This window comes from Trichomycterus rosablanca, chromosome 20 (assembly GCF_030014385.1).
Source record: "Trichomycterus rosablanca isolate fTriRos1 chromosome 20, fTriRos1.hap1, whole genome shotgun sequence".
Classification (NCBI taxonomy): Eukaryota; Metazoa; Chordata; class Actinopteri; order Siluriformes; family Trichomycteridae; genus Trichomycterus; species Trichomycterus rosablanca.
The window spans coordinates 4,830,552-4,852,229 of record NC_086007.1 but is presented as its reverse complement, the minus strand read 5'-3'; the positions used below and the strand labels follow the sequence as shown (position 1 = coordinate 4,852,229).

Below are 21,678 nucleotides of genomic sequence, written 5' to 3'. Positions count from 1 at the left end.
TTTTATTATTATTATTATTTTTATACATCCATCAATAGGTGCTTTTGTAATTTATTCCACATGAGGATGATAAGTGAGCGTTATATCTATGATCTCAGCCTCTCCCGCTTTATTCATTGCTTGAATGTGTGTTCGTGTTGATGTGAAATAAATAATTGTGTAAATCTGGTCGTCATGGAGACTGGTTTGGTAGGAAAGCATGGGGCAGGAGAGCCAGTCCCGCTTCACCCAACTCGTTCTGCTCCGACTCTAAACAACCCTTAAAAAACTCATCCAAATTCCAAACCAGCTCGCCCCTGTAACCAAACAATGGCGCTGCCGCCCACCTTTCCCCTAATTCACCATGACTTTTCACTCCTTACCGCAGCCACAGGAATCAAGCAGTTCTTTTTCAGTGTGCACTTTGTTAGCCGGATAATCTTCTCTGTACGGCGGCTGTGGATTTAGGAGTTAGTGGATGGTTTGATAATGACCTTTAGATCATCGTCTTGTAATTCTTGATTTTTTTTATGCAGCTTGTGTGAGACGTCTGGCAACAGTTTCAGTTTAGACCTGCTTACGTCTCATTGGTATTTATCATGTAGAAAATCCTGGATTGTATGTGGAAACATTTAGTAAAGCTCTGTTCTGTAAGCTGCTGAATAACAGCTGTAAGAGATCTAAATGAATGATTGTTTATTACAGTAATGGCAGGTAGTGTGGTTGCCACAAAGTCCAAATCCTGCCAACCTCAGTTTCCATGTGCCTAAGCTTAGCATGGCTTATCATTACTTTTTCCATATTTGCTTCCCTTTTCTTTATTTTTTTTCAGTGTCTTTTATTATTTGTTTACTGTCTATAATAAATCATGTTTAGTGCTGTTGTAAGACTAATTAAAACAAACATTTTCAGTACCATGAAAAGTATTTCATGATTTCTTTTACTTTTGCATATTTGTCACAGTGAAAAATGATTAGGCTTAATTAGATGAGACACATCAGCCTTGATTACTGCAGCCCTTTTAAATCTAAACATCACATTGGCAGATAATTTAGCAAACGCTTTTAACCTGGCACAAAGAAAAATACAGTTGCAACCAAGTACAATTTAAGCACTTGCTTCCGAACAGTCGCTTAAACACACCTCAAACAAGCCAGCCAGTGTGACTCAAAGTCAAGTGGGTTAAAATTCCTCCAGTGCCATGTATAAACTAATCTTCAGTTATTTGTGTGTATTTATGGCTGCTAAAGGTGGCACAACTAATGATTCATTTAAGAGGCCAATCATTTATTACTTCCATGAGTAATAAAGGTGTTGCATGATTTATTTTAATGTTTATTTGAATGTTAATGTTAATTTAACATGTGCTTTGTGCCTACTTGTGTTCTTCTGGTCTTTATTAAAACATGTTGTATGATAATTTAAAATCATTTACTGGGACAGATATGCAAAAATAAAATAAGGGGCTGGGGAGGTGGAGGTGGGGGGTACTTTCTGGCCATATGAGCCAAGAAAGCATGTTCAGGGGGAGGTATGAGATCAAGCCTGGAAATGTGACGATGCTTAGAATTAATCCTGGCACTTTCTGTGTTTTGCTCATTTTTTTTATCCAGGAGACTCAACACATTGAACAAGTGTGCATCTATGAAACTCGACGTTAACCTCCCCAAAAAGAAAGTAAGTCTAAATTTAGTTTTTAATAGAATTGTTAACTCCAACTGTACTTCAGTTAAAATATCACAGCTTATTAAGTACTTCTGTTGTATTCAGATTAACATATTTAATTAAGCTTTACATTACCATGGGATTAAAGACATTAAAGACTACCATGCAGGAAAAAGGCCCTGCTCCATTTTTCATTATGTGAATTTGATGTGGATGACAGAAGTGTCTTTTGGTGGTTTTTGGACCATCTGTATAAATTTCCTGTGGCTAAAGCTAGGATTTTAGGTTTCGTACATGACCTTGGCAACATACCACTGTTTAATGTTTGTTTTAATGAGTCTTACTTGTTAGTACATGGAACAGTGGTCTCTTGTAAAAGATGATAATAAAACCCAAACTATAACATTATGCTGAGAGGACATTTGTCTGAAATGAAAGAAATAATCCAGGAACCACCAAAAACTATTTTTGGGTGCAATTAAACTAGCCCTTTTAAATAGGTACAGAGAACTCACGAACTGTCACCATCAAATTATTAATCTAAGTCAATGTGTGTATTTTTAAGATAGATAGAAAACTCACAATAAATCGAAATCAAACCTGTTGTGATCCTGACTAGGATAAAGTGGTAAAAAAATGAAAAGTTTGCTAAAGCAAGGACCTTGGAACAATCTTCCTAAATAGTGATAGATATGTTTGTTTCTATTTTAATTTTCTACAGAGTGAAGACTCCGACTCGGATGATTTGTTTGCAATTAGCGACAAATGGACCTTTGAGTGGAGCAGTCGGCGTTGGTCCCGTCTCCTAGACGAGGCGGGACCCAGGGAACCGGTGGAAGAGTCAGCTCTACGTACCACGCCCAGCAGTGAGAGTGTCCTGACGGACCTGAGTGAGCCGGACGCCTCATCCTTGCACAGTGAGAGCAGCAGTGGAAGCGCAGGAGTCCGAACGCAGAGTGCAGAGGACTCGGACAGCTCGCGGCGTTACTGCTCAGACTCGAGCGGCATGCCCAAAATGGGGATGACATATCATTCCCCAGACCTTCCTGGCTATGCGTCACTTCCTGTCAAACACAGCAAGCTCACCCGGGTGCGGACCAAGGACTTTTTGCGGCGCATGGAGACTTTGCGATCACGAGGGACTGAGGATAATGGGCGCAGAACTTTGGTGATCAGTGCTCCTGTTCTCCAGCGTCAACCCCAAGCCATGGAGACACTTAACTGTGTGGAGATCAACGGATATGGAGGATTAACTTCTCACTCGAGTAGCGACGGGAGTAGCAGCCAATCCGGTGGCAGTGCTGTTAGCACTCCAAGCTTGAAGGAACGTAAAGCATACCGTGCCGATCACAAGCGAAGTGGAATGTACCTGGATGACCTGGACGTCTTCTCTGGAGTCACTCCAGAAAAACGAAATGAGTTCCGGTCATATGAAGACCTTGTTGTGCACATCCCCAAAGATCACAAGCCTGGAACCTTTCCCAAAGCCCTGTCCATTGAGAGTCTTTCACCCACAGCCACACCTTTCAGCAGAGTTCATGAAGCCCAGCGTCAGCCAAGCATAAAGGAGCCGAGACCCGTCACACAATGCTGCTCACGGGGCAGCCGTGTCAGTATATACGACAACGTACCAGGTTCTCACCTTTATGCCAGCACGGGGGACCTTATCGACCTAGAAAAAGAGGACCTGTTCCCACACCTGGATGACATCCTGCAGCATGTTAACGGCCTGCAGCAGATCGTGGATCACTGGTCCAAAAACGTTCTGCCCACAGGAGAGAGCGTACAGAAGGGGCAGGTGAGGAGGGAGGAAAAATGTCAAGAGAACGAACAATCCTCCAGCCATATCACGCTGGATTTGGAGGGTCACTCAGTGCTGGAGGGGCAGTTTACCCTTACTGATGGGGACAGGGATGTCGTTTCAATTAATGAAGCTGAATCTACAGGAATAAGAGAGAGGAGAGACTCTGGGGTCGGGGCGTCACTCACCAGGCCAAACCGGTAAGATTTGTATCCAAAGGTGTTTTCAGAGTGGAAGCACGATGCAAATTGAACAATTGGATGCGCTAAAGGGAGAGAAAAAGGGGAAAAAAAATAAAAAATAAAAAATAAACCTGAAAATTCTATTACAATTAAAATAATAATAATAATAATAATAATAATAAAACACAATAAGGTGAATGAGGTGAATACAGATGATGTAAAAATAATAATAATAAAAATAATAAAAATACATAGCCTAGTACATAACACTTATTTATTTATGCTACTGTTAATTTTCTGTAAATAATTAACAATTTGTCTAAAAACATCAATTAATTTTAATGTTTTCACAAATTTAGTCTAGATTTTTATAATTTTGCTAGATTGTAAATACACACAAAGATGTATTTTTTTATTGTACTCTATATTTATTTTATTTCCTCTATAGTGCTATATTTAAAGTATTGTATATGATATTTAAATCCTCCTTGTAGGTCTCGTTAACAAACAGTTAACAAAGCCGTTCAGGTGGTGCAGCGGTAAAAACACACGCTAGCACACCAGAGCTGGGATCTCGAATACATTGTATCGAATCTCAGCTCTGCCATCCGGCTGGGCTGAGCGGCCACATGAACAACGATTGGCCTGTTGTTCAGATAGGGGTGGGGTATTAAGCCGGATAGGGACTCCTCGTAACTGATGTACTACGACCTCTGCTGGCTAATTGATGGTGCCTGCACAGGGGCAGGGAAAGAGTGTGTTGATCAGGGTGTGTTTTTCCGTACACAAGGCTGATTCGCATATATGCACTCGCCTGGTGTGGGTGACAAGATGCATGGGGCTGCTGCCTACGTGTCGTAGGGGGCGTGGGTTAGCTTCGTTCTCCTCAAATCAGAGCAGGGGTCAGCATTAGTGGAGAGGTCAGTGATAGCTCAGTGGTTAAGGTACTGGACTAGTAAACAGAAGGTTGCCGGTTCAAGCCCCACCACCACCAAGTTGCCACTGTTGGGTCCCTGAGCAAGGCCCTTAACCCTCAACTGCTCATCGTGTTCCGCTCATTGTGTAAGTCGCTTTGGATAAAAGCATCTGCTAAATGCTGAAAATGTAAATGTAAATGAGAGGAATACACTTAATTTTAAGCACAATGTGTAGTATTTATTCTCTAGTCCATCAGACTATGGTTTTAAATCATAGCTTTCTATTAGGCAACCTATTCTTAACCCAGCATTAACACCTTTTTTAATAAAGAGTGGTTTAGGGGTTGTTAAAAGTGGTATTTTGTTTATTCTAAATGAAAAAGCATCCCTCTGTTCTGTGTTTAGCTTGCGATGGCCGAGTTTCCAGATCTCCAACCGCCTCAGCCATTCAGTGGCTTCGTTACAAATCACCAACCAGTCAGCAGGGCAGCTCAGCCTGCTGCAGAAGTTCTCTCTGCTGCGCCTCACTGCCATCATGGAAAAATACTCCACGTCCAACAAACACGGCTGGACCTGGTGAGACCTGCACTGCTTCAGATTTACAGACGTGATAAAAGCTCTTTTCCTTACTGAGAAGAAGAAAACTTAAAATAAAGATGTTTGTCACTGTTATCGTGATTTTGGAAAATGCAAAACAGTCAGAGCTTCTGAGTTTCCTGAGCCAAGTTTTCCACATTAAACCAGGTCAATGTTTGTATTCAAAAACGTCATCGAGCTGTTTTCTGTGCAGGTCAGTGCCGAAGTTTATGAAGCGAATGAAGGTTCCTGATTATAAGGATAAGAATGTGTTTGGTGTTCCTCTGATCGTACATGTCCAGCGTTTTGGTCAGCCTCTACCTCTGGGCCTTCAGCAGGCTCTTCGCTACCTCAGGAGTCAGTGTCTTGACCAGGTTAGTTTCTAGTTAGAATTTGGATTGGTTTGCCTCTATGTGTAAAAACACACAGTGTATTGTGATTATTCACTATTTGATTCATGATTTTAATACCGTACTCATTCTAATCTCCAGGTCGGGCTTTTCCGCAAGTCAGGGGTGAAATCCCGCATTCAGGCTCTCAGACAGATGAACGAGAACTCTCCAGAAGACGTGAACTATGAGGACCAGTCTGCCTATGATGTGGCTGACATGGTCAAGCAGTTCTTCAGAGATCTTCCTGAGCCTCTACTCACCAGCAAGCTGGGAGAAACCTTCCTCCATATCTACCAATGTAAGCATGTAGTGCTCATTTTAGATTTGGTTAATTCACAATGAAATTCATTTTAAACTTTACATCCGTCCAAAGTAGCAAAATTACTTATAAATGATTTATAATCCATTTTTTTATTTTCTTAAGATGTGCCTAAGGAGCAGCGGCTGCAGGCAGTCCAAGCAGCCATCATGCTGATGTCCGATGAGAACCGTGAAGTTCTGCAAACGTTACTCTGCTTCCTCAGTGACGTCACTTCCTCCGTGCAGGAGAATCAAATGACGCCCATGAACATTGCTGTGTGCCTGGCACCCTCTCTTTTCCACCTCAACATCCTGAAGAAGGAAAACCTGTCTCCCAGGTAGGCATTTATACAGTGCTTTGCTTTTTTTGTTTTTTACTTTTACAACAAGAGTTAAATAAACAGCAATGTTAGATTGGTATCTGATGACTGATGAGATAATATCAGGATAGTAAGGGATTGTATGACCTCTACAGAACCATGCAGAAAAAATACGCCACTGGACGTCCTGACCAGAAAGACCTGAACGAGAACCTGGCTGCCACCCAGGGCTTGGCCCACATGATCACAGAGTGTAATCGTCTGTTTGAGGTGAGTTTGTCTCCATAATACTACACTTTTATATTACTAAACGTTTCTAGCAGACGGTTTTAGTCAAAGCCACCTACAATCATGACAGAACGCAATTCCAGCAGCTGAGGGTTTGCTTAAGGGCCCAACAATGGCAACTGTGTAGTTGAGAGGCTTGAATCAACAACCTCCCAATTACTAGTCCAATGCCTTAACCACTGAGCTGCCCTGTCTCTGTAAGACATTATGGGTCTTATTTTTCTTTTAATTTTAGCAACAAATACCCTGATGTCCTATGTTTTATGTAGACCATGTTTAGATTTATATGTCATTTCATGTATGTCATGGTTTCTACTGTTCTTAAATAAATTATCTGAACAACAGAAACGGCTGGCACATGGGTGACATGTCCACAGTTAAGAAATTCATTTGCTGAAGTGTTGCCATGATAAAAAAATCCCTGCTCTAAACCGAGAACTATAAAGTTGATTAAATAAAACATTTTACTGTTTATGTGCTTTTTTAATGGGTGCAGTTGAATTCATGTGGCAAAATTTATGAGAAAAGTCATTTATGAGAAATAGAAATAATAATAACTAGTAATAATTATAATAACAACAATACTACTACTACTAATAATAAGTAATAATAATAGGTTAATGCATGTGTATTTAAATCATGAAAAGAACTGTCGTCACATACATACATGTCCCTTACAAATGTGACATCAGCAAAGACCATTCCCCAAATTTAAAGAGGGATTTAAAACCCAAACATAATATAAATAAATATCATTTTTTTTCCTCCAGATTCCCCATGAAATGGTCACACAGTCAAGGAACTCATACGTGGAGGCCGACCTGCATGCCCCGACACTAGATGATCTGTGTAAGCATCATCAGCACGAGGAAGAGGAGGATGAAGGCTCCTGGCCTGCACACTTAGAGTCTCGACTACAGATCTTACTCAAGGAGGCGCGAGACAAAGCTAAAGGCTGGGTGTCCTGCCAAAGCTCAGATAACACAGAACTGGCATACAAGAAGGTGGGTACAGAGACTCGACAGAGGCATGTCTGTACTGGTTCAGTTATGTGTTTTCAGAAGTGAGAGATAAGCTGATTTCTGAGGTTTGATAGATCTGACTTTTCCTGCATTACTATGAACTTACTGTCACTAAAGCAAGTAAACACAATGATTCTAAATATTTATGCACCTTGTTAAAATAAGCTTCATTATATTAACTAAAATACAAAAAGGTTTATTCTAAATATGCTGAAATGCATTATATAATCTGGTTAGACTTCCTATTGTGAAACTATTGGCATAGATATGAAGTGTAGTGTCCCACCCCTGTGTGGCTATAACAGCCTCATTCTTTTGGAAATACGGCTTTCCACAAGATTTTAAAATTTGTCTGTGGGAATTTGCACCAATTTAGTCAAAGGAGCATTTGTGAGGTTAAGAACTGATAATGTACGAGCAATGGACATTCCAGTTTATCTCCAGTGTGTTCAGTGGGGTTAAAGTCAGGGTTCATGGGGTTGTACACGGGGGTATACAGGTCATGCAGGAATGGAAAAGAGCCTTCCTTGTAAGCATAATGTAAGCATATTTTTGTATTTTATGTAAGTAATTTTACACACCAGTGTGCATTATTAATGTTCATTTCCCTAACCACAACCATTTTAAACAGGAAAAATCATTTAATGAAGAATTTAATTAATTTAGTGTAGTTGTAGCCTAGTGGTTAAGGTACTGGACTAGTAATCACAAGGTCGCTGGTTCAAGTTTCCCACCACTGCCAGGTTGCCACTTTTGGGCCCTTGAGCAAGGCCCTTAACCTTCATTTGCTTAGACTGTCACAGTACTGTAAGTCACTTTGGATAAAGGCGTCTGCTAAATGCTGATGTAAATGTAATCACTATATTACTCTTTGGCTTGCACAATATATGTGCAGCAAAAAACCATCCTGTAACTTCCCTAAAATAATCCCTCATACACCCTGACCCTGACCACTCTGAAGGGTACACACTCTGCTTTGAATGACCCTAATAATAGCTGCATTAGTCTCACTTCAGAATGGACCACAGTTTAAGTATATAAACTGTTCTGTTCCTCTGCAGGTGGGTGATGGGAACCCTCTGCGGCGCTGGCGCGTCTCTGTTGAGGTGGAGGCTCCTCCGTCCATAGTGCTGAACCGAGTGCTGCGAGAGCGCCACCTGTGGGACGTTGACCTCCTGCAGTGGAGAGTGTGTGAGGTGCTGGATAAACAGACTGAGATTTTTCAGTACGTCCTCAACCGGATGCCCCCTCACCCCAGCAGGGACTTCGTAGTGCTCAGGTGAGTGTAATATAGCTTAAATAAAGTTATTATACTTTTATTAAATTCACAATTTTTCTTATCTATTGATTTCATTTCATTTTAATACAGCACTAATACAAAAAATACCTGGGGAACTTCATCATCTTAAAAATGTTCAAAGACATCTGTTTAAATACATGACATACATGACACAAAATACACATACATAAATAAATGACTTATTAACCAGCATCTATTTTAAATGTGTTTTTCACTTGTATAAAAAATATTGAATATTGTATTGTATAAAGTTGTATAAAAGTAAATATTAGCTCAGATGATATGTCCTGAATTGTTTTCATTCTGTTGCTCTGCTGTTTTTACATGGTTTCTGTGTCCCGTCAGGTCGTGGAGGACAGACTTACCTCGCGGTGCATGCTCGCTCGTGTCAGTTTCTATCGAGCACGAGGAGTGTCCTCTCACAGGAGGGGTGAGGGGTGTCGTTCTTGAGTCCGACTACCTGCTGGAGCCCTGCGGCTCGGGCAAGTCACGCCTCACGCACATCTGCAGAATCGACCTCAAGTGAGTACACACTTTATTTCAAATAACACAAACTGCTGACTGATGAATTACTGACTGCTGGTAATACATGCCAACAAAATGCTGTTCTGTAATTGCTTGTAGGCTTTAGCATGTGTTTAATATCAAATTATTGATTATTTTATCATAATTATTCTTGTTTAATTTATTTTCATTGACCATTTCATAACTGGGTAAGGGCATGAATACAACTTGGACAGGGAGCCACAGCCAATTCACTTTCATGGTTTTGGGTGGAGGGATACTACCTAAAGTAAACCCATGCAAACAGGGAGAATCTACCAAACATCTCTCAGACTCTTGATTTAAGGTTCTAACCCAGGTTTCCAAAATGCTACTTTCTGCTGTGTGACCATAATGCTTATTTTCATAAGCTTTTTGTTGTTTTATCTAATTGTAGCCAATATCCACATCTGTGTTACATTAAAAATACTGACATGCATTTAATACTAGCCTCTGGTTAGTGCCTGAGTCAAATTTGGCATGTTCTTCTGATGGATACATGGTTCTGATGGTTTTTCACATGCTACTTGGTTAAATTGCTCCTAAGTCTAAGATGTGCAGAGGTGTAAAGGAGTGAAGGGTGTGTGTATGGTGCATTGCTGGCTTCTGACCAAGAGCAACCTTGACCACACTATTAAGACGAATGAATTAATAAAAACGTTTATTTTTTTCCATTACAGAGGGAGAACTCCTGAATGGTACAACAAGGCATTTGGACACTTGTGTGCTGCTGAAGCCGCCCGTATTCGTAACTCCTTCCAGCCAATCCATGCAGACGGACCAGAGACCAAAATCTGAGCCCCATGATGCCTTTCCGGTCTCACAAATGAACATCTCGGTGGGGGCACTAAAATCCTGGATATCTCAGCCAATGCTGTGACCCCTCACCTGATGTTATGAAAGTTTAATTATGTAAACAGTCAAAATCAGAAGTCTACATACACATGTAAGGGACATGGACGTCCTGGTGGTGTTGGGATTTCAATGATTTCTGCTACTGTTGTTTTTCTGTAAGTGTTTTTCTGTGACTGGTGTGATACTATCCACAGTCAAGCAAGCTTCACATGGCCATGGCTTAGAAGCTGGAGTACAAAAAATGCTTTATTTATGTGATCACAAGATATCTGATAAGCTTTAAAGTTCAAGTCATTAAAATCCCAATTTACACACATCAAACATGCAGTACAGGGCAAAGGTGTATGTAAACTCTTGACTTCAACTCTATATTAGCTTTTGTGTTGTTTATTTGTATTATATCATTTGTAATATTCATTATTTGTATTATAATTAATTTTATTGGTACGTATTTGCAGAGCACATAATCTTATACAATGTATACAGCGTTTAAGCTCTTAAATGCTTCTGGGAAGCACAAACTTGTATGTTATTAAATTTAAGGCTCTATTCGATCACACATGTCACCAAGCACGTGTGTGTGTGTGTGTGTGTGTGTGTGTTCACATGTTTACAGACATGTGACCTGTACAGTGTGTGTTACCTAAAGGCTCATGTAGTTTAAGCATTTTGCCTTTCGATCAGATGATAAACTCTTGGCACTCGTTGGATATCAGCGTGATTTTTGGTACTTGATGTTACTCAGATGTAAGCTGGTTTTACTTTGTTGTCTACGTGTCGATCTGTCAGTGTTTGTGTAAGAATGGGTGTAATATTATTTTATTTGAATGTTAATATTGTACGGATGAAAAAAATGACTTGGGTTTGACATTTTCAGACCTGCTCTAGTAGTACTGGATCATGAGGAGGACAGAAGTCAGAGACGATGTCTTTTTAATAAACTATACATAAATTAATTCTAACAGGACGTGTCTGTCATTCTGTTCTGTTAGCCATTGAGGTTTGTGTGAGAGATGTGGTTAGCGTTTGTGTTTTTTCTTAACAATATAATGAAACATAATTCAAACACATCACCTATATTTTTGTAGTTTTAAGTTCTTCTCCTTAACTTGGTTTTCTTCCCTTAGCCTTCCTCCTATTTTTTTCCACTTTTTAAGTTTATTTCACTATCATTCTCTTTTTTCAATCCTCCTTTTCTCATTGTTTCTTATTTCCTTTTTTAAATTTAATCATTTCTTCTCCTTTCTTATCCCCTTATTTCTTTTACTTTTTCTTTTATTACAAAATCAGTTCTTTTTTCCTTCTCTTGTCTTTTCATTGTCCTCTTATCCTACATTTATTATCTTGTCTTTTTTATTTGTCTTGTCCTATCTCCTTTTTTCTCATCTTGACTGTTTTCTCTTTTAGTTTATTATTACTTTTTCTTCAGTCCTGCCTCATCTGTTTCCTCTCCTTTACTTACTTTTTTTCCTCTTATTTCGACTAGGAAAGATAAAATATAAAAGCACACAGACACCACTAGACCACGAGATATTCAATGTGCAAAACCAGTCTATGTTAATGCAATTACAGACTGCTAATATATTATGTATTTATTTATTTTTAAATGTATATTTCTCTACCTATAACTCTTTATTAACAGTTTTGTAAAAATCCCCAGTAGCCCCATAATCATCTGTCTGACCCCATACTTTTCTCAGTGAAAGACTGTAAATACACCCTGCAAACACTTGTTAAGAATAAAGGTTATTTGCACTATTGAGAGAGGGAAAGAGAGAGAGAGAGATAAAGCTACTAAAACACTAGATGGCAGTATTAGCATAGTTCTGATATACAATAAAGAATTATTGTTTCATTTTATAAGAACAAGTAAAACAAAGTAAACTGTTAAAAGCTGTTAATCTGGTGTGGATGAAATATTAATGACAGTCTTAAAATCTAAACTATGTAGGAATCTAAATACCAAGCAGGGATCAAGCACCCCCAGAGAGAGGGGGGATCATTACTTCTGTACACATTTGAAAATATTTTTTAAGATTTTTATATTCACTTTTTTAATAAAGCAGACAGTCTAAAACGCATCCTCATTAGAATGTTTGAAAAGCAAAACTTATTTTTATTCCTACCTGCAGGAAGAGTATTCATGTGCATGCAAGATGAACGCTGCATTCAACAGGGCACAAAGTAAAAGCGATTTTTATCAGAATGTTTATTTATTATCCTTTTTTTTTTTTTTTTTGTCTTTATTCAATGTTATTTAAATATCCTAAATAAACGTATGGTTTAATAAACCATAAATAAAATTCCTTCAGACACACTGTAAAATGTGGTAGAAGGTGTAGGCAGTCCAACAAGCTGATGAATGAACACAATAATTCATTTTACGACTCACTTTGCTGAATCGATTCTTCGAACTACGAATCATAACACAACAGACGGGCTTTGATTTGTTTGATTCGCTTTTTAAAGCGGCGTGGGAATTTTTGTAGACTGTTTCTACTCCAAAAGTATGTAACCTACAGTCATACACTCACTTCATCTGTCTGTCGACCTTTATTGTATAAATAAAAATAAAAAACATATTGCTAGATAGGGCAGCTCAACTAGTGGGCTAAAACTATCTGTAAATAGTCTCCTACACTTGTTACACTGTGTGGACATTTGGTCAAGGGCTTATTATGATAAAAAAAAATAAAAAAAAATTAATTAGGCATTAATAAAGTTGCCCCCAGTTTCCAATCTTTTCCTGAAAGCAAATATGAGATGGACCTTGTATTAGATCTGTGTTTTAGTAAAGTGACCAGTGAGTGTATCCAAGCTTTACTGAGATGGAAATACATAAGTGAAATAAAATCATAAAATGCTACTAAACGAAGAGCTGTTCGGAAGACTAAGTACTTGGTTCATACTGGTGGGCAGAGCCAGTTCAAATGACTCACTAAAATGAACCGAAACTCTCGTCTCTTCGACAAAGAATCGATTCTTGTTTGAATCGCGCATCCAGAGATTGACTGGCTCTCTGAGCTGTGCGCCCTGAGCTGACCATAAACACGCACGGACGCAGGTCACAGCACACCGGCGCCACGGTGCACGTTTACTATTCTTCCTTTTCACCTTTCTGAAGGCTGCTTCTAGAAATATCCTCCAAACCGAGTAAATGATCGTGTGGCTCGTGTAGAGGAGACAGGTGGGATCGCGGCGGGATGATGATGATGATGGCGAGTGAAGCGGCTCTGTCTTCGCCGGGGCATTCTGCAGCAGTGGCGGCAGGGTCTGCATGCTCGGGCTCGGTCATACTGGCGGATGGAGGGCTCAACCCCGCCGTACCCATCCGCAACATCAGGACCAAGTTCGCCGTGCTCGCGGGTCTCATCCGAGCCGGCGAGGTGAGCGACAGAGACATCGCAGAGACCGTCCTCAACCTGGTGAGTGATGATCTGAACCGGTACCACCGCCGGTATGCGCTCTCAATACACATATCTGAATGAACGAGTGAAATAAAGGTTGTTTTCGAACAGTGGTAGCCTAGTGGGTAGAGCTTTGAACTCTCAACTGAAAGGTTGGGAGTTCAAATCTCAGCTCTGCCATGCAGCCACTGTTGGGCCCTTGAGCAAGGCCCTTAACCCTCTCTTCTCCAGGGGCGCCTTACCATGGCTGACCCTGTGCTCTGACCTCAGCTTCCAAACAAGCTGGGATATGTGAGGTAAGAATTTTGTTGTACTGTACGCCTGTATATGTATATATGACAAATTAAGGTATTCCATTCTATTCTATGGGAGATCATCCATGGTTAGTTAGCGCTGGCAGCTGATCATCATAGATTCTACCTGGTCATGGTCACGGTGTGTCTGAATACACGTTGCACAGGGCGGGAATATATTCTTAAAGAGCACAGGTCCATCACAAGGAAGCACACACTTAATCATTTGCATATTCAGTCACACCTAGGGACAGTTTAGAACAGCCAGTCCATCCTCTGTATGTCTTATAAAATAAAGATAAAAAGAATCCACAGTTAATGTATATGAACAAGGGGGGAAACATGCCAAACTCCTGATAGTGACCAGAGGTGAAGACTGAACCCAGATCTCAGGACTCAGTGTTGCTCTGTGGGTGGCACTCTTAGCCGCACCACTGTGCTGCCCAGTAACGTTACTTGAATACTAAAATCTCATGCTGACAGATTTTCCCACCATGTTTTCATTTAATTTTATTTCTATCAGCCGATTTATCCTGGTCAGGGTCACACCGGGTCTGGGCACAAGGCACTCCTAAGCACCCTCACACCATGTCTACTTCTTTAAAATGTTTGAAAAGTTTATGAACGCTGGCATCCCCTTTTTACCTGCTTCTTTTTATATCTGGTGCAGAAATTGGCGTACACTCCATGTGTTCCAGGTTGCTTTAGTTCCTAGTAACACTCAAAAACATGCCTGCAGGTTGAATTACTGCTCTTAATTACCCCCTCAGGCTTTAGTGAGGGTCTGTGATGGATTTCATTCCGAGCTGTATTCCTGCCTTGTATCTAGTGTACAAGATCCAGATCCACTGTACAAAAGAAATAAAAGGGATTCGTGTATCATGAAAATCTCGCTTTCTCAAGGCACATAACCCGTTTTTTTCAAACTTTTCCTTCTTTGAAAGCATCTAATTAAATGACAAGCTAATTATTAAGTGCTTTATCATAATGTGAATCAGAAGTGTAGAGAGCAAAGGCATGTTCAAAATTCTGCAAGGTCTCCAAGCATGGAATTAATTACACTAACTAAGAGCAGCAAGAAGGTCCTGGGTTCGATCCTCAGGCGGGGCGGTCCGGGCCCTTTCTGTGCGGAGTTTGCATGTTCTCCCCGTGTCTGCGTGGGTTTCCTCCGGATGCCCTTTGAACCCCGATCCCAGCAGTGTTAACTGAGCAGCTACACAAATGTGATTGTATATGTCTGATTGAGGTGGGGAGGAATGGCTAAAGCCCTGCGATGGATTGGTACCCTGTCCTGTGCCCAGTGTGACCCTGACCAGGATAAAGCTGTTGATAAGGAGGAAAAGAAAAAAATGTAATGTTTTGGTGTTTTGCCTGCAGTAACATCTGTTCACCAGAGGGATCTCCAAATATCCCATACACTAAAAAGTTACATTCAGCAGCTTTAGTATGGTCATATATTATTGGTTGGTTTGTTAGTGAACAAACAGTGATAAACAGACAGAATAACTGAACTTAGTTAACACTATCATGATAAAAACTTACCCGGATTGAATGATGGAGTAAGTTATCTGTATCTTTGTGCTTTATAATTATCCTATGGTACAGCATGTGTGATGGTGATTTTGTCCGTGAGGCTTTAATTAGCAGACAGTGTTCCAGTGCAGCTCGAACCTGAGATATTTTTGCATGCTGATATTTGAAGCTGTGAACTGAAGATCTCGCGATTGTGCACCAGATGTTTTAAGCCTGCTGTCTGCTGCTGTTTAATGTGGTGGTGTGGTGAAGGGGAAGTGGTAGCTCAACGGTTAAGGCACTGGACTAGTAATCAGAAGGTTGCTGATCTGATTCTAGCCCCACATCTGCCAGGCTGCCACTGTTGGGTTTGTGAACAAGGCACTTAACCCATAAATGCTTGAATTGTATACGGTTACAACTGTCATTACAAAAGTCATTTTGGATAAAAGTGTCCGTTAAATGGTATGATGCCATAACTATGGCTTTTGGGTTGGTTTCTCATGAAGGCTATTAGGGGTGGGTGATATATCTAAAATTCATTATTATGGTGTATGTAAATCCTCACTTCCAGGTCCTTACAGTCAATGAATGGAAGTGAGGATTGACCCTGGGACTCATGTGGTTTTGTGTGATCCACTCAAGCAGTTGCACTATATGCCACCAATTAATGGTTTTGAATTGTAAAACCCTGATTGATTAAATATTCATTTGCATACATTTAAATGTTTTTTTTTTAGGATTTAAGCTAGGCAACATTGTTCTTAACAGTTTTCTATAATAGTGTGTGTAAATAAATACATAAAATTTTGCTCTTAATATGCAGTTGAAATTTGGCAGCTTTATTATTTGTATTCCAGCCGATATGTGTTTTATTTTTATGAGAAACAATGTGAGCATTGTGTGTTGTTTTTTATGACCAAATGTGAGCATTTGAATGCATCTTTATGCAGAAATGACTGATGAGGAGCCATGTTCTAGTTTTTAGGATTCACTAAATTTCATTTTGTTAATAAAATAGTGATTTGATTTTTTTAATTTACATTTATTTATTTTTTTAATATATATAAATACTTTATGAATTTTTTTCCCAATTTAGCGTAGTCAATTTGCTGGGGATACCCAATTTTTTGCAGTTGAGGAAGGTATATTGCTGCTCATGCCTCCTCCGACCCCTGCACAGCCCTTAACGGAACCCTTTTCCACCCATGCACCCTGCACAGGCGCCTCTATCCGCCAGTCAGGATTCTTATACAGCATTTGAAGACCTTGCCCACATATTCTGGTCATTCCTCCCTGCAGGCACTGCCAATTATGCTGACCGGTGGCAGCACCGAGTTTCGACCCGAGGACTTCAGAATCTCGGCTCCGGTGTGCTAGTGGAATATCCCCCTGTGATTTTTTTAAGGGCTTTTTTTGTTTTGTTTTGGCTGCTTCTGTATCTGATGGATCATTCTGGACACCTAATTTGTTTATTTGGCTCAATTTTATCCCGAATGCCCTTCCACTGGGAGTACACTGACAGGTGCACCTCTCAATGGCTAGGCTGTTTGGTAGACCCACCCTGGACAAAGCCGAAAGCCAAGCATGTCTATGGTCTCTTAAAGAAATAAAATGTGTAGCGTCCTATGAAATCAGTCTATGCAATTAGTGGGTCAATTATACCATTGCTTTAAATGCCGTTTGTCTTATCAGTGTAAAAAGCAGCGAATGCATTTTCACTGTTGTTTACCTCATTTCTAGCACTGTAAATGAACAATTTTGTGTTGACAGTAGTTGAATCTAATGCAGGGTGGGGCAGAACAGACCATATGTTAGAGCAAGATCTGTCTCTCACGTTAATCCTGGTGGCAGCAGATGGAGTAAACGCAGTGAGAAGTCTGTTGACATTCGGATGGCGCTTCTGGTACCATGTTTACTGGTGAAGGTGCCCGTAACACAAAAAAAAGACTTTGTTAGAAAATCACAGCAACCGACAAATGGCAGCATGGAACCTAAATCTACACATCTACATGCAGGTCGACATAATTGGACAAATTCATGTGGTAATAATATTAAAAGATCACTGTTGCATTCTTGCAGAAGAATATTTTGTGCTCTGGCATCAGTACAAATCCACATTTAAATATTATGCTGTTGTGTAATTTATTCTACACTTGGTTTGTGCAATAATGGACATTTTTCTTTTGCCAGAGTCGATCTTCTTCAGCACAGTCAAACAGAAGTCAAAGAAAGCAGACTAAAATTCAAATTAGGTGTTTCTGTGAGTGCTTGCAATGATAATGAAATAGCAGGAACAGAAATGGAACAGAAAGTCAAAGCAGGAGGACTCTTATAGTATTATATAGTAGAGCATGATCAAGAATAGTTGTGCTTGTGGTGTTGATACTGGCATATATTGATGTCATATAAGCCCGAAGGACACATGCTTTTTTAAATGGATTAAATAATAAATAATATTAATTTAAAAATATCCAATGCTGCAGTGCTTCTGGTTTCTAGGAGGCAGAAACAGTTCTGTGCAGTCCTTCATGTTTTTATTTTTTATTGATTTATTTATTTCCCTTTTGGCTGTCCTCATATTTAAATGTTGCCAAAGCAGATTATTCTGGTATATATATATATATATAATTTAATTGTAGTGTGATGTGAACAAATGCATTTAATCACACTTACGTACAAAATACATACTATCAATTCAATGATGATTCAGTGTCTATTTAAAAATCACATCCTGCTCAAATAAATAAATAAATAAAATCTCAAGGAAAGCATCTGTCATGAGGTTATTCAGACAGATGGTGCATTGTAAGCAGGTTTTTGTTTGGGTGACTAGCAGAATAATAAGACTGGTGTATTATCAAATATGGTTAAATTTTGCATACAATTCATTTATATTTATGTTTTACCACCACTTGGGCGGCGCGGTGGCTTGGTGGGTAGCACTATCGCCTCACAGCAAGAAGGTCCTGGGTTTAATTCCCAGGTGGAGCAGTCCGGCTCTTTTCTGTGTGGAGTTTGCATGTTCTTCCCGTGTCTGTGTGGGTTTCCTCCGGTGAGGTGAATTAGAGATACAAAATTGTCTGTGACTGTGTTTGATATTAAAAGACTTGGATTGATCAGTCTTGTGTAACCAGTAACTCCCTGTCCTGTCATGAATGTAACCAAAGTGTAAAACATGACGTTAAAATCCTAGTAAATAAATAAATAATTTACCACCAGTTTATCCTGGTCAGGATCAGCATGGGTCAGGTATCCCTGAAAGCACTGGGCACAATGAAAGAACAGGAACACACCAGACAGGGCCTTGGCCATCCCAACACCTTTCCCTCCCACGCATAGCCAATCAAGTATGTAGATGCCAAACAGGTTGAGAGCATGACTGGGGATTTGAACCCTGCATCCTGGAGGTATTGGGCTAGCGATTATTTATCGCTGTGTAACCTGCACAGTTAACGTAGTTAAGCACAGTTAACATGCATTTAATAATAATACTAATAATAACAGAACCACAGACAAAGAGCCAAACACGTTTTGCACATGATGGAACTGCAAACATTCTTCTTGTGAACCCATCTGTGAAAACTGCTTGACATCCTTGGCAAAGAATTGCTGCATTCAAATAAGCACCCCTCCTAAAAACATACATTCATCATTCAATCACTTCATCCCACTCAGGGTTACAGTGGGTCTGGTTCCACTTAGAAACACTGGGTCAAGGCAGGAATCCTACCTGGACAGGGTGCCACTCCATCACAGTGTGAACACCTAGAGAAAATTTTGAGTAGCCACACACACACACAGACTTGAGAAAAACTGGCAATAATGTTTATGGGAAGTGATGGGAAGTAGCTCAGCACGTCTTTGGACTTGTGGGAGGACACAGGAGCACCCGGAGGAAACCCACATAAACACAGGGAAGATATGCAAACTCCACACAGAAGGAACCCTGGCCATCCGGTCGTGGAATCGAACCGAGTTGCTGTGAGTTGACAGCGTCACCCATTGCGTCACCGTGCCTCCCACCCTAACGTTTAATTAGAAGCACTTTGGTCTCAGCAGAAAGCAGCAACACCTTAGGCATGTTGGGGCAGAGGCAGCATGGCACTGTCCTGTCTCACACATGGCCTCACTGTGCTGGGTAAATCCCACAAGTACTGCACAGGCACAGTGGAAGTAAAAAGGATTTTGCTCATACAGCTTGAGCCAGTCAGGTGTCTGCGGTAGCACTTCCTGAGGCTTTTATTTATTTTACGATGATTACATGAATGGATGAGCTGACTCTGAGGCATCACTGAGCCAGAACACAGAGATAGGATTTACCTTTGGTGCTCACTTGCTGAAGTGATTCTGCTGCTGGTATCAAGATCAACCTGGAATCTTATTAAGAGCGTTTCTGTGTAAATATGTTCCAAGCGTGGTGTAGGAGGAGATGAATCATCTGGTTAGAAAAGCTCTGCAGTCCTTTAATATCTTGGGGGGGAAAATAGTTTGGTGTTTTACAGGACTAGAGATGCTGATCGTAGATTTATATGCAGTAATTTAACTCGGGCTTTCAGGTCAAAACCCTGAGGTCTTAAAGTTAAAGAAAAAATAGTACAAGACACAGATATTAAATCACTTTTATTTTTATCTAATATATATCTGGTACATACACCGATCAGCCATAACATTAAAACCACCTCCTTGTTTCTACACTCACTGTCCATTTTATCAGCTCCACTTACCATATAGAAGCACTTTGCAGTTCTACAATTACTGACTGTAGTTCATTTATTTCTCTGCATGCTTTGTTAGCACCCTTTCATGCTGTTCTTCAATGGTCAGGACCACCACAGGACCACCACAGAGCAGGTATTATTTAGGTGGTGGATCATTCTCAGCACTGCAGTGACACTGACATGGTGGTGGTGTGTTAGTGTGTGTTGTGCAGGTATGAGTGGATCAGTCACAGCAGTGCTGATGGAGTTTTTAAACACCTCACTGTCACTGCTGGACTGAGAATAGTCCACCAACCAAAACTATATCCAGCCAACAGCTCCCCGTGGGCAGCGTCCTGTGACCACTGATGAAGATCTCAAAGATGACCAACTCAAACAGCAGCAATAGATGAGCGATCATCTCTGACTTTACATCTACAAGGTGGACCAACTAGGTAGGAGTGTCTTATAGAGTGGACAGTGAGTGGACATGGTATTTAAAAACTCCATCAGCGCTGCTGTGTCTGATCCACTCATACCAGCACAACACACACTAACACACCACCACCATGTCAGTGTCACTGCAGTGCTGAGAATGATCCACCACCTAAATAATACCTGCTCTGTGGTGGTCCTGACCATTGAAGAACAAGGTAAAAGCAGGTTAAAAAAGTATGTAGAGAAACAGGTGGACTACAGTCAGTTGTTAAATCCTTATAAATCACAATAGCTTTTAGGAAACCAGGACACAGTGGATGTGACAGGACAAATGCAATTGGTCTCTATATGGTCATTTTCATCACTACAGTCTAGTTCGTTTATATGGTGTAAACACTAAGTCTGCTCATCACAGTACCCCAAATCTTACTGCAAACTTTATATCTTGGTAAAACCATTAAAAATGTCAGCAGGTGGAAGAAAGCACATCAGTATGATATCCCACTGAAATGTAACCAAACGGAACAGTGTTGTTGCTCAGCGTGACCTCAGCCTACCTCTGCTTAATTTCCCTCTCCCGCTGCAAACTTCTATCTGTTCCACTTCATCTGCTTTAGTTAAAAATCACATCGAGCGCTTAAGAACCATTTTAGCTAAAAACAGGGATACAAAATATTAGTGTAAAATAATACATGCATCCCAAAAAGCACACTGTCACTGTCACACTGGCCAACAGAGTGTGGACACCTGACCATGACACTGTCGCCTCACAGCAAGAGGGTCCTGGGTTCGATCCCCAGGTCCGGGTCCTTTCTGTGTGGTGTTTGCATGTTCTCCCCGTGTCTGCGTGGGTTTACTCCAGGTGCTCCAATTTCCTCCCACAGTCCAAAGACATCCAAGACTGTGTTTGATATAAACTTGTGAACTGATGAATCTTGTGTAATGAGTAACTACCGTTTCGGTCATGAATGTAACCCAAGTGTAAAACATGACGTTAAAATCCAAACAAACAAACAAACAAACAGGGCCCTTAACCCTCTCAGCTCCAGGGGTGCCGTACAATGACTGACTCCGTGCTTTGACCCCAGCTTCCAAACAAGCTGGGATATGTAGAAAAAAACTTTCATTGTACTGTAATGTGTATTCATATATAAGACAAATAAAGGTATTCTGTTCTATTCTATTCTA

At 40.4% G+C, this 21,678-nt stretch overlaps 2 protein-coding genes across 4 annotated transcripts in view; both read left to right on the top strand.

The window, feature by feature from the left end:
* Positions 1 to 11,102, top strand: part of stard13b (StAR related lipid transfer domain containing 13b) — a 49,052-nt gene extending 37,950 nt beyond the window's left edge. For both annotated transcript variants that reach the window (XM_063016311.1, XM_063016312.1), the window contains exons 4-14: positions 1,593 to 1,656; positions 2,366 to 3,645; positions 4,950 to 5,120; positions 5,335 to 5,494; positions 5,612 to 5,810; positions 5,937 to 6,150; positions 6,288 to 6,402; positions 7,191 to 7,424; positions 8,504 to 8,721; positions 9,088 to 9,264; positions 9,966 to 11,102. In XM_063016311.1, the coding sequence (XP_062872381.1) occupies positions 1,624 to 1,656; positions 2,366 to 3,645; positions 4,950 to 5,120; positions 5,335 to 5,494; positions 5,612 to 5,810; positions 5,937 to 6,150; positions 6,288 to 6,402; positions 7,191 to 7,424; positions 8,504 to 8,721; positions 9,088 to 9,264; positions 9,966 to 10,083 (2,919 nt within the window). In that variant the 5' untranslated portion in view covers positions 1,593 to 1,623 and the 3' untranslated portion in view covers positions 10,084 to 11,102. The remainder of the gene's footprint in view (positions 1 to 1,592; positions 1,657 to 2,365; positions 3,646 to 4,949; positions 5,121 to 5,334; positions 5,495 to 5,611; positions 5,811 to 5,936; positions 6,151 to 6,287; positions 6,403 to 7,190; positions 7,425 to 8,503; positions 8,722 to 9,087; positions 9,265 to 9,965) is intronic.
* Positions 11,103 to 13,205: 2,103 nt separating this feature from the next.
* nbeab (neurobeachin b) overlaps positions 13,206 to 21,678 on the top strand; it is a 322,601-nt gene continuing 314,128 nt past the window's right edge. For both annotated transcript variants that reach the window (XM_063016272.1, XM_063016273.1), the window contains exon 1: positions 13,206 to 13,565. In XM_063016272.1, the coding sequence (XP_062872342.1) occupies positions 13,344 to 13,565 (222 nt within the window). In that variant the 5' untranslated portion in view covers positions 13,206 to 13,343. The remainder of the gene's footprint in view (positions 13,566 to 21,678) is intronic.